This window comes from Stegastes partitus, unplaced genomic scaffold, assembly GCF_000690725.1.
Source record: "Stegastes partitus isolate 25-593 unplaced genomic scaffold, Stegastes_partitus-1.0.2 Scaffold1271, whole genome shotgun sequence".
NCBI classification, from domain to species: Eukaryota; Metazoa; Chordata; class Actinopteri; family Pomacentridae; genus Stegastes; species Stegastes partitus.
This window is the reverse complement of record NW_007579002.1, coordinates 217,132-233,199: the sequence shown is the minus strand read 5'-3', so window position 1 is coordinate 233,199 and position 16,068 is coordinate 217,132. Positions and strand designations below refer to the sequence as shown.

Below are 16,068 nucleotides of genomic sequence, written 5' to 3'. Positions count from 1 at the left end.
ATCTATCTATCTATCTATCTATCCATCTATCTGTACCAGGAGAATATGGCCCACATCAGTGTTCTATACTTCCTCCTTTGTCTTCATCTAACTGAAAGATCTCTGCATGGAAAACACTTTGCTAGTGGGTGCGGTTTCCTTCTGATGTAGTTCAGGTTTGGGCTAGAAACAGACACGCCCGGTAAACCCGTCCAGCTGAGGCTTGCTTTGTCTGCTACATCATACATGTACATCTGTTGTGGCAATTCTCCTTTAAAGACAAAAAGAAATGCAGAAACTGTAATTTTATATTGTTTGGTTTCATGCTGGTCTTATCTGGGGAGAGCCAATCAGATCTCATGGCAGTGGCGCCTGTCAGTGGGTCGGATAAGCAGGAGAATTGGCCATCGTGAGCATCTGACCAAACTCTGATGGCTTGATGACGAGATAAGAGCATTTCCACCACGGCAGGTGTTGTGGGCTGTTCCCGGTGTTCAGTATCTTTGAAAGGACAGCTGATGAACTGTGACAGGGCCCAGAGCTCACTGATGTGGGACCAAAGGCTGCCCTGTGTGATCCTGCAGACCAGGAAACTGCTGGAAACCTGAATGCTGCAGAGACATGCAGGCGTCCGAACACAGCTGAGGAGCTGTAAGCTGGTCTGAGTACCACGCTGACCTCAGGACCTACATGGGCATGTGAATGTCACCAGTGGACCAAGGAGGCCTGGTCGAGTGAATCCCTTCCATCATGTGGATGTGTCTGCTAGGAGAAGATGTGGCGGCAGGCTGCACTATGTGAAGAAGGCAGTGTGCTGCTTTGGACAGGGTTCTGGATTCTGGGTCCTAACAACCTCACAGCACCTCGTTTTGGACCCCGTACAGCCCTTCATGAGAGCAACAGTGGCCTCTGAGCAGGACAATGCTTCCTGCAACACAGCACACATTGTTCAGCAACTGTTTGAGGAACATGACCAAGAGTTCAGGATGCTGACTTGGGATCCAAGTCCTTTATCTACCCACTGAAGCTCCAGTGAGGTGTTGAGCAGAGCTCAGAATGATTAAACCCACGTGGAGAACAGACTCCTGCTGCTACAGACAGATAAAGCTCAGCATGAGGCAGAAGACTCCGGGAGAGACATCACGCTGACGGGTTGAATCTGATCCAGAATGAGGGTTGGAGTTACAGGCCTTTAACAAGTAAATTCAAATAAACATCCATTGTTCAGTCTGGTTTATTTATTCTGCAGTACTGAAGTGATCACGTGTTAGGTCTGGTTTCATTCCAGGGGCTGGTGTGTCCTCCACCTCCTCTCTGATATCAGCGCTCTGACAGCAGGTGTGAGGTGTGCTGACCTTCAGCTCCAGCTAGGTGTCACTCATCAGGTGTTTTCACTTCAAAGAAAAACTTAAAGTAGTTTCAGGTCCTGTGGTTTTAAAGCAGCTGCTGGTTTTTGCTTCAGTGTCGTATCGAGCTTAAATGAAAGGTTTTGCATCTTATTATCTTATTATCTGGTTCGAGGCTGACAGCTGATGCAGTCCTGCTGGATCTCAGAGGGAACCGACAGCATGTGACGAGGGTTCGACTCTGAAGGAGCTCAATGTCTAAACCAAGCACAGATTCTGGGCCTGAAGTGTGTTCAGGGCTTAGAGGAAGAACAAAGAGCGTTTGCAGATCCATGTGGTCTCGTCCAACAGGCTTCAGGCTACGCTTCACTTCCTTTATCTTTATTCCTAGTGTTCACTCTGCTTTTGAAGTGTTAGGATCCTACAACACTCTGGAGTTGCATGTTGGTCTGGACGGGCAGAAACAGAGACTTCTGGCACCAGTGACCCAGACGTCCTGACCCGGCCTGACTGGATCCACTCCAGTCCTGCCACATTACTGTGTTCTGGCTGCGGCCCCTAATGTCAGCACTCATTCCTGCTTCTGTTCAGCACCACTACAGTTACTTTTATTTTTTTAGCTTTTTTCATATTTTTATACCTCACTGTGTATTTATTGCTGCACCGACCCACCAGAACAAACTGCTCGTCTTGTGTAAACCTGGTTCTGATGCTGAATGACAGTAGATGAGGTGGTCCAGGTGTTTCTGGTCTGGTTCTGTCTGCTAGCAAATCAACTTCCTTCTAAAAATCAGTGTGAAAGGTCCAAATGGCAGAACTGTAGCGGTTCAACAGGGAACAGACGTGATGGTTCTGTGTGTAACCTTTATCAGCCGAATCCATTCATTGAACTCAGAGCTGTTCAACAATCAGACTCACATTTATTTCAGTGGACTGTTTCTGTCCTTCAGCCACTCAGCAGGACCTAAAGGTTCTGGTCTCATGAACACGTCCAGCCGTCTGATGTAATGGATCACTGATGAAATCGCTCAGTCACTGCATTGATTGTTGTTCTGATCAATAGAAGGCCTTTAAAATCAGTTCATCTAAGCTTGTGCTACTGATGGTGGTAGCACCAGTCAGGGTGTCTGGTCGTGGTAATCAGGCTGCTGTAACTCTTCACGTGAATCTTCCACCTTCTGAGAAGCTGGAGAAGCTACAGCTGCTGTGGACTGTGTGTAAAGCCCAGCTGTGGAAACAGCAGCATCAGGGCACCCATAAATCATACCAAAGAGTTTGAGGTGAATTTCTCTTTTCATTTATTCTTTTATAAAACATGAGACAACATGGAATCCAGCATTGTTCCACGTGTCCAAAGGTGTTGGGGGGAAACAGAGATTCCACATCCTATAGATGTTTGAATGCTTCCATATTTCCATGATGTCCATCCCTGTGTCCTGTGAGCAGCCTGGACTTCATCCTGTAGGACTCTGACTTGGTGTCACATGACCATGAGCTGCAGCTCAGTCACTGCTGGCTTCACGTGAGCACGGAGGAGAGCAAAACTTGGTGTTTCTTATTGTTCTACAGTAGTTGGTTCCTGTAAATCATTTATCGTATGTAGTCTCTAAGAGTCTGAGAATGCAGCAGATCAGTGCATTAGCATCTAAACACAGTTATCTGAGCTTCAGCTTCAGACAGCAGACCTTCTCCAGACATGGACTCTGATATCATGTAAGATGAACATCAGGTGTAATGTCTGGAACAGAACAAGGCTCATCCTGTGGTTCACAAACTGAGCTGCATCAAAACACAGTGTAGTTTCAGTTTGTCTTGAATTATTTCAGTCTAGATTCTTATACAAAGACTTTCCGTGACTTCGTTTTAGGGTCAGATGGTGACTTCTTCTGGTCTGATTCTCCCTTGCAGCTGAAGTCCCTTTCATCTTCGGATTTGGCGTTTTGGAAAAGTCACGTGAACATTTTTAACCTACAGACAGCTGAGATGAAGATGGAACACCCAGTGTTGTCCTACCGTGTGACCTTTAGTTTCAGGTTTTGCACCTGGACTGTGCAGAATGACGTGTGGCTGAAAGCTTCATGGAGCTCACCTCAGATCTGAATTTCTGGTGTGTATAAGAAGTTGTCAGCCAGTCTTGCTTCACCAGATGTGAAAGTGTGAAGCCTCTCTGCCTGTGGCCCGATGAGCCAAACACCTCCACCTGCCCACGATGCTGCTGACCCTGCTGAGGCCTGGACTCCAGGCAGTCAGGCACTCGTGCGAGTGAATGATGATCATTTAGCGGTTTTGTTGTCGCTTTAACCAGCACAGGCAGCTCCTGTTGTAGCCGGTCCGATCCTGCCTGATGCGCTTTCTTCAACCAGCAGAGTCCGAGTCAGACTCACCTGGTGACCAGAGCGCAGGTGCAGCAGGAGCAGACTGAGCCGGTGAGCTAGCTAACGGCTAATGCAGTAGCAGGGCTGCACAATAAATAATTATTAACCACAGTCATAACTTCAGCTTCTAACAGCTACATGAACACGATGGACGGCGGTCCTCTGCTCATAAACACCTGAGAGCAGGTACGAGCCACGTCGTCTCCGCTCACAGAAAACAGCAGGTGGATAAAATCCCACGGCTTCATCTTGGACAAATCTGACTTTAGAACACTTTATTTGTGCTCGCTCTACTGTCTGTTCAGGGAATGCATTACATGTGGAGTCTGTGGATCAGCACCTGGACCAGGTGAGGGCTGCCACCAGTGAAACAGTCAGTCGAACGCTGACCCTGATATCTGGCACCAAAACATTAGCAGCAGATGTTTTAAGTCCTCGAAACGACATCTGTGAGGACTCGGTGGTTGAGTTGTGGTCCGTCCCTCCTCCTGTGTAACACCTGGCCACGCCATGGCTGCTCTGGTCCCTGCACCTGCCCAGTTCCTCAGTACTCACTATCTCCAGACCTTGACATGAGCTGTGTTACCAGAAACCTGATATAGACTTCAGCTGCCTCATGCTTGAGGGCTTCAGAGCCCAGTGGAACAAACCAACTAGAACCTGTAATGTGGAGCACAACGCATAAATAAAAACCTTAACCTTTCTGAAACTAAAACAATAGATTTATAGATTCAGAATTTTCAAATGAGGGCAGTGATGTAGATTGAATTTTAAGAATTAGTGACCAGGTAACAACATTTCTTCCAAACATGGCTGGAGGGACAGCGAGGTGTGGCTGCTTGGTCTTTAAACCACTCAGGTATTGTATTTCTCTTCTGTTCAGCCTACATGAACCGAACTGAATGTTTAAACTGAGCAGAGTGTGTGTGTCGAGGTGTTCACACATCAGTCTGTCATCAGCCACCTCCGCAGTCGCTGCTGCTGACAGTCACACCTGCTGCTGTGGAAGAACAAAGCAGCTTCTGTAGATGCCAACAGAGAGCTCAGCACCAAGCTGCAACACCGTCTGTCCTCACAGGACTCACGCTGTCGCTCTGGTCCTGAAGTCTCTCATACACTGAATATCTCTGTTATCAAGACATTTCTCTCTGTAACTGTTTAAACACAGGACGAAGACATCAGGACGCTAATCGTCTTCACTGCAGACACAGGTGAGCTTCTCACTAAATGCATGTTAAATAAAATGAAACCAATAATCGTGCACTGAGTGTACATCCCAAAAGCTGACTCACCCTCTTCCTCAGGTTGTAGGTGAGCACCAAGTTTCTGGAAAAGTGGTTTGCAAAGTTGGAGTAAAACTCGAGCACTTTCTGCAGCGCGTCCCGTTTGATGATGTGGAGGTCGCAGTAGGTCAGAGCTCGGACGTTAGCGCAGGACTGAGCCAACGTCATCTCCTTCCAGAACACGTCACCAAACACGTCACCTTTACCTGCACACACACAGACACAGGGTCACAATGAGTCATCACAAGTGTTCAGACGTTCAACAAAACGCGCTGTTTCCAGCTTAAAGTCGGAGCTTTGAGGAGGATGAAAATGCAAAACAGAACCAGTGTGAACAAAAGTTTACAGACACTAAAAGACTAAAGACCGTCTATCCAGCATCTGGACTTTTAAGTGACTCCTCGATCTCTTAATTTACTGACAATCACTGAAACCCATGAACCTTTGTCCCTCCATCCATCATCTCTACACCTTAATCCTCACCAGGGTCATGGGGGGGCGGAGCCTATCCCAGCTGACTCAGGGTGAAGGCAGGTTCACCTGGACAGGTAACCAGTCTATCACAGGGCTACACTTAGAGACAGACAACCAAGCACACTCACATTCACACCTACGGACAATTTACAATCACCAATTAACCTCAGCATGTTTCTGGACTGTGGGAGGAAGCCGGAGAACCCGGAGAGAACCCACGCTGCACGGGGAGAACATGGAGACTCCACGCAGGAAGATCCCGGGTGTCCTCACCGGGACGCCAACCGGCGACCTTCTAGCTGTGAGGCGCTAACGCTGCTAACCACCGAGACACCTGCAGCCCAGAACCTTAGGCACAGTTCTTTAATAGATTTAAAATAGGTCTGTGTGGAAATATGACAAACATCTGCTGGGTCAACAACAGACATACAGCAGTGCTAAGACTTAGGCAGGAGTCACCTCAGTTAGGAACTTTTGGTAGTCATCCATTGGTAGTCATCCAGATTGGAAATATGCCAAAATGCATGATTGTTGTTGTGTGTGAGAAAGATGCATGTGTTTCTATGATTCCATCATTCAGAGCTGTAGAAGTCACACACGGTCTTTCCAGGTGGATGTTATCTTGTTGTCATGCCTCCACCTCTTGGCCTGCTCTCCCTCCCCTTTCTCTCCCTCTTTGCTAGGTGGGCGTGTTCACGGTGTGTAAGGTTCAGACAGGTGCAGCAGTATGGCTGATTACCTGAGGATCACACCTGTGGCGGGGAGTGGTCCTCCTGCCACCGTCTCTGGTGACAGGCTGCCTCCAGACAGCAGCACGACGCTGGACTGTAAGCTACCTTCTCTTTGGACCCACTGGGCTCTGGTCCTCCATTCGTCCACCTGGACAGCCCTCCCCTGCGCCGCCATGCCCCGCCCCTCCCCTCGGTCACCTGCTGTCAGTACACTTCCTGTCTCCCGCTGGTCCGATAGTTTCCTGTTTAAAGTCTATCTATAATGGCGTACATTAGCATAGCTGGTCCTTGTGGTCAGATTATCCGTTACATTCCTGACTTGGTGGGATCCAGTTTGGGTCTCTTGGTTTTCAATGTGTTTAGCGTTTAGCTCGCCTTAGTTTCTAATCTGATTCTGTAAGGTAGGTGCTCCACCTGACCTCTAGGTGGCTCTATTGGCCACTAGTCAGTTCTTAGATTACTTCCTGTTCCCCTTTGACCTGACTTCTTGATTTGTAAACATTATTATTGTTGAAATAACTATTGTTCTGTCTTTATCAGCCTGGTCAGCACGAGTTCCTGAACCTGCTCTGTGACACTTTTGTTCATAACTTTACATGTACAAACTAAACACGAGGCTTTCCTCTGCTCGTAGCTGACGGTAAGCAGCACTACTGAAGGATGTAGCGTTCAATGACATTAAAATGAGTGTGCTGTTCTACACTTCACCCAGAGACGCTGTGAGCTCCATCCCAGCTGTCTGACCCTAAAGGCAGAACTGCTGCTTGTCCTATCGTTCTTTTTATTGAGCTTTTCGGTGTTTAGGAACCCATGAATATACTGTGGATGTTTTGCCCATAGATAAACTTTTCCCCCTCAGATACTGCAGCATCTATTTTATCTGTTGTGATCGGTGGTCAGCCACAAAAACGAGACGTTAGCTGAACCTGTATTCGTCTGTGCACGTCAAATAATTAACGAGAACATAAGAAACCAAAGTACATCCGTGCTGTAATTCCTCACATTGACATCATTTGCTGCTACTCCAGTGTGATGGAGTTCCCGTTGTTGTGGCTGTTTGTGAGCCATCCCAGACCTCTAGTCCACATCATGAAACATGTCTGGAGAAGTCACTAAGGAGTCAAAGATTCTTACTAAACACAAGTGGTGCTTTTCCAATGCTTCATATTGGCTTCAGGTAAAGTTGTGAACAAAAGAGACTTCCCACCACTTGCATGGTGAATGTATGGAGAGAAGGGACGTACTGACCACATGAGCAGATGGCTTCCAGCTTGAAGACAGGAAGCTGCAGACATTTCTGTGAACAAACACTCGTCTCACTTTGCTGTTGACCGTCAGCAGACTGATCCACACCGTTTCAACTGAGTGCTGAATCAGAACCACTCTGACAGAAACATCACACAACATTGACACAACATTGACACAACATTGACACAACATTGACACAGACGGCTGCAGGATTCAGTCTGAGCCGACCCAACAGAAAGCTGTTTAAGGCTTCACTATGGTCTCCTACAGTTTGGTTGTAGAACACAGAGGAGCAGTTGTGTGACTCTGATGCAGATTCAGTCTGTCGATCTCTAATCAAAGGGCACCTGTCAGCACATATGAAAGCATAAAAAGCTTTCTGTTCTATTCTGCTCAGCTTCCAGGACTAACTGGATCAAAAAAAGGGGGAATAACTTTAGCTGTTCACAGTTCAGCATTTCCTAGAAGCTCCTGTCAGCCATCAATCCTGCAACAAACTACTTGTAGGTAATTACTGTTGATCTGCCACAAGCTGCTTGTTTGTATATTTGTTCATTTCTGTCACGAGCTTCATATCATCCCGTTCACCTCATGTCTAAACACACTGAAGGCTCCAGTCACTGTGTAGGCCTTCATCCTCAGCTCCAGTTTGCAGGCAGCTCTGATCTTTCACTGGTTCATATTACTATTACTGTGTAATTACACTATCGTATCACTATTACTATGTAATTACACTGTCGTATTACTGTTACTATGTAATTACACTATCGTATCACTATTACTATGTAATTACACTGTCATATTACTATTACTATGCAATTACACTATCGTATCACTATTACTATGTAATTACACTATCGCATCACTATTACTATGTAATTACACTGTCGTATTACACTAAGTGTGTGAATTCAGATCCAGGGTGTAAACTGCTGAGGCCCTGAACCTCTCTGAATGCCACACGTACACAAAAACTATCACACTGATAATAATAATTGATCAGATTTATATGGTGCTTTTCTCAGCACTCAGAGACGCTGAACGCTGTCAGTTATCCGTTCACACACACCCGTCCTGGTGGTGGGAGCTACGACTCTCCTCGTCTACAGTTTGGATTAAATACAAACTTCTCTATAAATCATCAACAACCTGCTGGACCGTCTGCTGATTCCTGTTCCAGGCTGAGGTGCTGAACAGTGATGATGGTGAGACGTACGAGGTGAGATATGAGGAAAGAGCACATGAGGGGCGAGGAGAGAGCTCTGATGAATCTCAGGATTACTTTCATTGTTGAACGACTGTAATTCAGTTAATCCAGAATGTTGTTTAACTTCCAATCTTAATGATGAATGACTGAAAAGTGAGAACTTTCCAATATATGGTGAAAGTGTGCAACATCAGTAGACAACTAAATACAAAAATGATTTTTCTAAACTCACTTTTATTTAGAGTAAGTGGACCAAAATGACAGTGAAGATTTTTGCCTTCCAGAAACCTTCAGCGACCAAAGCGTTCCCCTTCCTGTCCACAGCTGCCGTGAGCGCTCCATCCACGGGCCTGTCAGCTTCTTGATCTGCTCGGGATCAAATATCGCTGAAGCAGCAGCCGCAGCCTCCTGAATGCGGTTCAAAGAGGTGGATTGTCTTTCATCTCTGTAAACCTCATGTTTGAAAAGGCCACAAGTTCTCGGCTCAGGACTGGAGTCCAGTGAGGAGGAATGCCAGGTCATCACCTGGTCATCTCTGCTGGCCAGTGAGGCAGCGACGTACGTGGGAACGGTAATGTGACAAAGGATTGAGCCACATGAAGATAATTTGCTTGAAGAAAGACTCTTCCACAAACTGCAGTAAAGCTTCACCCTGCACCTCCACCTCCACCTTCTCCTCCTTATTAACGGAACCTGTGTGTGTGTGTGTGTGTGTGTGTGTGTGTGGAACTGGAGGTCACAAACTCCAACATGTCTTCATCACAACAGGCACCATTTGGGTTCCCAGACCGTCATGCAGAACCACTCTGACCACTGCAAAAAAAACATGGTTCATGCTGACAAGCAGAACATCCCAGAATCACCAGCTGCTGGTTCGGATGAAACGTGTTCTGTTCTCCACACAACAAACATGCGACGCTGTAAAGTCTCATGAAAGGTCAGCTGAAGGAGTTTCCTGCATGCTCTCTTCAGCCCGAGCTGCTGTCTGCTGACATGTCGGGAAACTGGTGTTGTTATTTACGTACCAGAGAAAACAAACAACGATCACTGATGTCTGACAACAAAACTAAACATTGTGATTTCCCAGCAAGTTCTGAAGGATCTGATTGATTGATTTCTTCTTTCTGATTCACATCTTTGATTTCTCCATGAACGCTTGTGGTGAAGTCAGATAGATGCTGAACACTATCATTAGTGCAGCACGGTGAAGCACCAACACTGACCCTGACCCGACCACTGACCCAAACACTGACCCTGAACCAAACTCTGGCCCTAACCCTAACCCTGACCCTACCACTGACTCTAACCCACAGCACTGAGGGGAGAATGGCTGTGATGCAGCCTGCAGCTGCTCTGAGAAAACATCTGTTTTAATGTGAAAAAAGGAAGCGAGGCGAGCCTATGGACTTTAAATAGTATCTACTATGATGTGAAACTACAGAGGCGGAGGTGCACAACTCAGAGTGAAATCTAAATATTTATCCAGAGAGGAACTGAGGCTGGTTCAGTCTGCTGATAACACATCTCTTCTGGAGACTGTCTGCAAGTAAAACCAGACATACAGAGGACAGAAACAGGTCGCTCAGCTCATCTTATTTCCGCTCAACATCACAGTCACAACAAAGACGAAGAGGAAGGCTCCTGGACCTGAACTACGACGGCAGCTTGGCCTGTGAGCAGCGAGGTTTCCCAGCTGCCGCCGCCGTCGTCTGGCCGTAGGAAGGACGACAGACTGTGACAAGAGGAGAATAGTGTTGGCATGTAATCACACAGGGAGCGACTACAAGCTGCAGCAACAGTAGAAACGTTCATAGACGTCAGACATGTGACAACTATTCACTACAGAGCTTCAACACACCTACACACTGCACTGTTCCTGTGGTGTTCAAAGCTGCACAGGTGTCATAGGCTTCACCTGTATTTATCTGGTGTGGCTAAAATCTGCTTTTTTAATGTCCTTTGTCTGTTTCATCAAATGAAATGATCATTTTAAGTCAACAGTTCACATTCAGGTGAGTTCCAGGTAGCAGCCAAGAGGAATAAGTCCCGTCCAAGTTGCAGCTCTGCCACGTCTTCATGGTCTATCTGCAGGTAAACTCAGGTAAATGCAGCCTGTAAAACGATGTCACTGCTGTTAATGATCTGTTCTGTTAAACCATGTTTCCCAGATAAAGAACGAACCTTTGTGTTTCTCTGTTGCTAACTACTGATGCAGCAACATTACATCATGTACTGCACATATACAGCTCTTGGGTGTTTCTTCCTGACATTTGTAGTTTTGTGAGTTTTAGCACATTACACATACTGTGTGTATGTATGATGTAGCTTACTGGTGTGTCAGCACGCTACAAGGATGTATATTTGACCTTAGAAACACTGCATACAATATTTCTGATACTAACAGGAGTGAGGTAGCGTTATTTTCAGAAGCTAACCTACTGTCATTAAACCTGTACTAACTTAGCCCAGGATTAGGGTAAGAGAGAGTCACAGCTCTGTGGAGCCTTGTTTCCTTCAGCTCTCAGCAGTGAAGATGTCAGGACCTTCTTCACTGATGAAGTCTGAATATGAGGCATAAACTGATGAACATGTGTGTAGGTGCAGCAGCAGCTCTGGATGCATCCATTGGACCAGATCTATACTGTGACTGCTTCTCTGCTGTGAACCTGTCAGAGCTCACGTCCATAGGAAATTCTTCTGAACCAGCAGCATGTCTGTTGGACCCAATCCCAGCTAGACTGTTCAAGGATGTCTTCCCTCTAATAAATACTGCAGTATTAACTATCATCAGCTTCTCTATATTAACAGGCTACGTAGGCTTTTAAATTAGCTCTAATAAAACCACTGCTCACAAAGCCTGCTCTAGATCCAGGTGTTCTAGCTATAGGCCCAGATCCAACCTCCCTTTGATAGGTAAAGTTCTGGAAGAAGCTGTTGCAGCCAGTTATGTGATGATCTGCATAGAAATGTTTGTCTGAAGAGCTTCAGTCAGGATTGAGAATCCATCATAGAACAGAGACACACTGGTGAAGGTCACTGATGATCTTCTTCTAGCTTCAGACAGTGGACCAGTTTGTGTACTGGTTCTGCTGGATCTCAGAGCTGTAGCTGATCCAGTGGGTCACAGCATCTGATTACAGAGACTGGAATGTTTATTGGGCTTAAAGGAACTGCACTGAACTGGTTTACATCATATTTATCAGACAGATTCCAGTTTGTTCATGTTAATGATGGTTCTTCCACCTGCAGTAGAGGTAGTGATGGAGTTCCACAGGGCTCTGTGTTAGGACCTTGTACATGCTCCCTTTAGGCAGTATTATCAGGGAGCACTGCAGACATTTCCACTGTTATGCAGACGACACCCAGTTATATTTATCTATGAAGCCAAATGAAACCTATCAGCTGGTCAGACTCCAACATGTCTGAAGGACATAAAGGTCTGGATGACCTGGAATTTACTTCATTTAAATCCAGACAAACTGAGGTTCTTGTATTTGGCCCTAAACACCTCAGAAACACACTCTGGAACCAGATAGCTGCTCTAGAGGGCATCGCCTTGGCCTCCAGTTCTCCTGTACAGAACCTTGGAGGTATCTCTGACCAGGACATGTCCTTCAGTAGACATATAGAACCAGTCTGTAGGACGGCCTTCTGTCATCTACATAATACTGTAAACATCAGGAGCATCCTGTCTCAGAGTGATGCTGAGAAACCAGTCCATCATTCAGAACTTCTAGACTACACTATTGTAGTTCCTTACTATCAGGATGTCCCAGTAACTCTCTCTGAAACCTCCAGCTGATCCAATATGCTGCAGCAGGGTTCTGACAGGAACCAATACCAGATCATATTTCTCCTGTATCATCTTCATTGGCTCCCTGTAAAGTCCAGGATAGAATTAAAATCCTGCCTCTAACAGGTGAAGGGTGCGAGCTCACGCTGTTCATGTGGTCACCTGCTCAGCTGTGTGGACGACACGGGTCCAAGGAAGGCAGCAGCCTTCTATCAGCGGAGGTCTCTGCTGTTAGGCTGCAGCAGAACAGCATCCTGGAGCTGGTCCAGGAGGTCCAAGCATTACGCATCCAGAACGCCGAACAGGACAAATATGTATGTATACGTTTAAAAGTATAATTATATATTACAGACATATGACTAACATGGAGCTGCAGGTGTCTCAGTGGTTAGCACCGTTAGCGCCTCACAGCTAGAAGGTCGCCGGTTGGCGTCCCGGTGAGGACACCCGGGATCTTCCTGCGTGGAGTCTCCATGTTCTCCCCGTGCAGCGTGGGTTCTCTCCGGGTTCTCCGGCTTCCTCCCACAGTCCAGAAACATGCTGAGGTTAATTGGTGATTGTAAATTGTCCGTAGGTGTGAATGTGAGTGTGCTTGGTTGTCTGTCTCTAAGTGTAGCCCTGTGATAGACTGGTTACCTGTCCAGGTGAACCTGCCTTCACCCTGAGTCAGCTGGGATAGGCTCCGCCCCCCATGACCTTAGTGAGGGTTAAGGTGTAGAGATGATGGATGGATGACTGACATGGCAGATTCTGAGCAGGATATTGATCCTGATGCCTCATGCACACCGTTTCTACCTCTCGTGCACATGCCCCCGTGCTTCCTACCTGATTACTTTTGTTCTATGTTATGTTCATGTGTCTGTAGCCTCCATGTGTGTTTGTTCCTGCTGGCGCCTCTCGGCCAGCTCATGTTTGCTAATGAGAACTGGTTCTCAAACGTTTCTACCTGGTAAAATAAAGGTCAAATACAATGAAAATACTTCATAGTTCGTCCTTCGCTACTGATGAGCTCATGGAATCCATAACTGTAGAAGTGAGTCTACAAGGAGGAAGACATGTAGTGAACTGTGAAACCAGGAAGTAACGTAGATACCGTTATTGTAGCCGTGGAGGAAATATTAAGCACAACAAAACTAAGATAAATGATGTGTGTGGAGATTTAAATATAGATTTACTAAACATAAAGAAGCAGAAGAAAACAGATGAGTGTGTTGAGCTAATGAGCAGTATGGTATGGTAGCAGAAGAACAGCAGGTAGAGCCTCTCTCACTGATCATATATTCACTAATAATATAGATAACAGATTATTGATAACACATCACAGATCATCTACACATTAAGAAAGAAAGGAAGACCTCACAGGTAGTGTTTAAAAGAAAAAGAAGGGATGAAGATGTGAATGCCTGCATTGATAGAGCTGATCATTCACTTTTAGAGATTTATAAAAACCTTGTATGACAAACACCGTCCTATAATAAAATAAAGACATAAATGTTCAGAAAGGCCATGGATGAGAAAAAGGAAAAAGAATACACCATACAGGCACTTTGTTCAGCACAGAACAGAAGATAGTGAACATAAATATAAAGCACAAAAAAACAAACTGATTGACATGATAAGGACTCGTAGAAAGAACTATTATGGGACGATCATAGATGAAAATCAAAAGGGATATGGACTGTGTTAAATTTGATGATTGAAACTGGAAATACTAGACAGAACCACCCAGGACACTTCATCATCAACAACAGAGAAGTATGTGATAAAAATCCAATAGTGGAGGGAAGTGAAACAGAAACCAGCTGGATGCTGATGTTGTCACAGACTGAGTGTCTTCTTGGGTACAGAAACTACAAATGATGTTATAAAGATGGTAAAAATCCTTTAAAAACTAATTCTCCACAGATGCAGATGTATTTGGTAAAGATCACAACAGAAGGCATCATCGATCCTCTCACTTATATGTTTAATCTGTCATTCAGGATGGGACAAGTTAGCAAAGGAAATCCGAGGTTCTGTGACAGCTTAGGAAGCGCCGGGGACACCACAGCATCCCAACATGGTGGATGGTGTCCAAGAACAAAGAGCAAGAGGTAAGAGGTAAGTAAGTCAGTCAGTAAGATTCCTGCCCATGTACCAAAATGCTGTCTGACAGGACGACTCCCAGTCTGCAGGAGTTTGGCAGAAGAGGAATATTCCAGCATGATGACCAGCCAAAGCACAGCTAAAAGTAAAAATGACCACCTGGCCAGGTACGTCGCCTGACTCGACTCTAAAAGAAAATGCTTCTACAGAGAAAGAGCAACACAACCCCTACAGCAAAGAACAACAGAGCATCGCTGAAGACGTGTAGGATCGTCCATGACACGCGGAGAACAAGCTAAAAGATCAGGACCTCAGTTATGAAAGGCGTCGCGACGTCTGTTGCACTGTGGGAGAAGAATTCAGTCAATCTGACGGTTAGTTTATGAATTATATCAAAGCAGCTGCTGTCAAGTGAAACATGTTGAATCGCTGGACATCACAGTGATCTTGGACAGAAGGTCACTCACATCTGGTGCAGACCTGGTTACGGTCATACGTCTGTCAGGTAGCTGGTGTTTACAGATTCAATTATTTCCCAGGTCTGGGATAAATAAAGTCTATTCTATTCTATTCTAGTCATATGCTGGCATGTATGTATAAGATGACAGAAAACATCACGTAGTTTCACGGTAGTTCATTTGTATGGCTTGTTGTGTTTTCTGATTGAAGTATGGCTCATTTCACATCAAATGCTGCTTCAGGATGTCAGGACAGAACTGAGACGCACACAGGAAGCTGAGTGTGTGATTCAGCGGCTGCAGGAGGATGCTGACTATCACGGAGCTGTGAAAAAGCCACAGTGAGCTGGATAATGTCTCTGACAGCTGTTCATTCAGCTGTGCCCGCCCTGACAGCTTCCTCCATCATCTTCCACTCCGTTGTGCTCTAAACTGGTGAACGCTCTCCTCTATCTGTTCCCAATCCAGCCAGCGTACTCTGCATGCATAAAAGTACTGTTTAGCTAATGAGGCCCAGAGCTGGGTTCCTACGCACACTGACTAAAATAGCAAACACCTTTAATTTGTATTTTTGGATGTGCTCAGAAGGCAGTGGAGTGGTTTTGGTTCTGCTGTTTGTGTGTGTGCTGGTGGCTCTACAGAGCTCAGTGGTTCCTCCGGGTGGAGCTGCTGGCAAGTTTCAGTTCTCCATTTCACCTCCAGACTAAAACACAGTGACGCTGTGCTTCTGCTCCTGCTGAGGGAGTTTTGGTAAACCTGAGAAAAGACATGTTGATTGAAATTCAGAAGATTCTGTGGAAATGAATAGTTTCTAACAGACAAACCTCCGTCGTTTCAGTCTCAACATCTTCACGTCACCACGACTCACAGCTGAGCAAAGAGAATGCAGGTTTGGGCTGGAGGCTGACAAAATGTACCAAACCACGGAAAACGACATTTAGTGAAGCGAACACAGAATAACTTTATAAACATCTTCTGGTGATGGACTCCTCTGGTGTCTGAAGGTGCGTTTGGTTCTTTGTGTGCTAGCACTGTAACGTACTGTTCAGGGTGCACCCTACCCTTCACCCAGAGACCAACCCTAACCCT

General features: G+C 45.8%; 1 protein-coding gene across 1 annotated transcript in view; it reads right to left on the bottom strand.

The window, feature by feature from the left end:
- Nucleotides 1–16,068, bottom strand: part of kcnh1b (potassium voltage-gated channel, subfamily H (eag-related), member 1b) — a 70,002-nt gene that overhangs the window by 3,545 nt on the left and 50,389 nt on the right. The window contains exon 10 of the mRNA XM_008298019.1: nucleotides 4,993–5,189. Coding sequence (XP_008296241.1) covers nucleotides 4,993–5,189 — 197 coding nt within the window. The remainder of the gene's footprint in view (nucleotides 1–4,992; nucleotides 5,190–16,068) is intronic.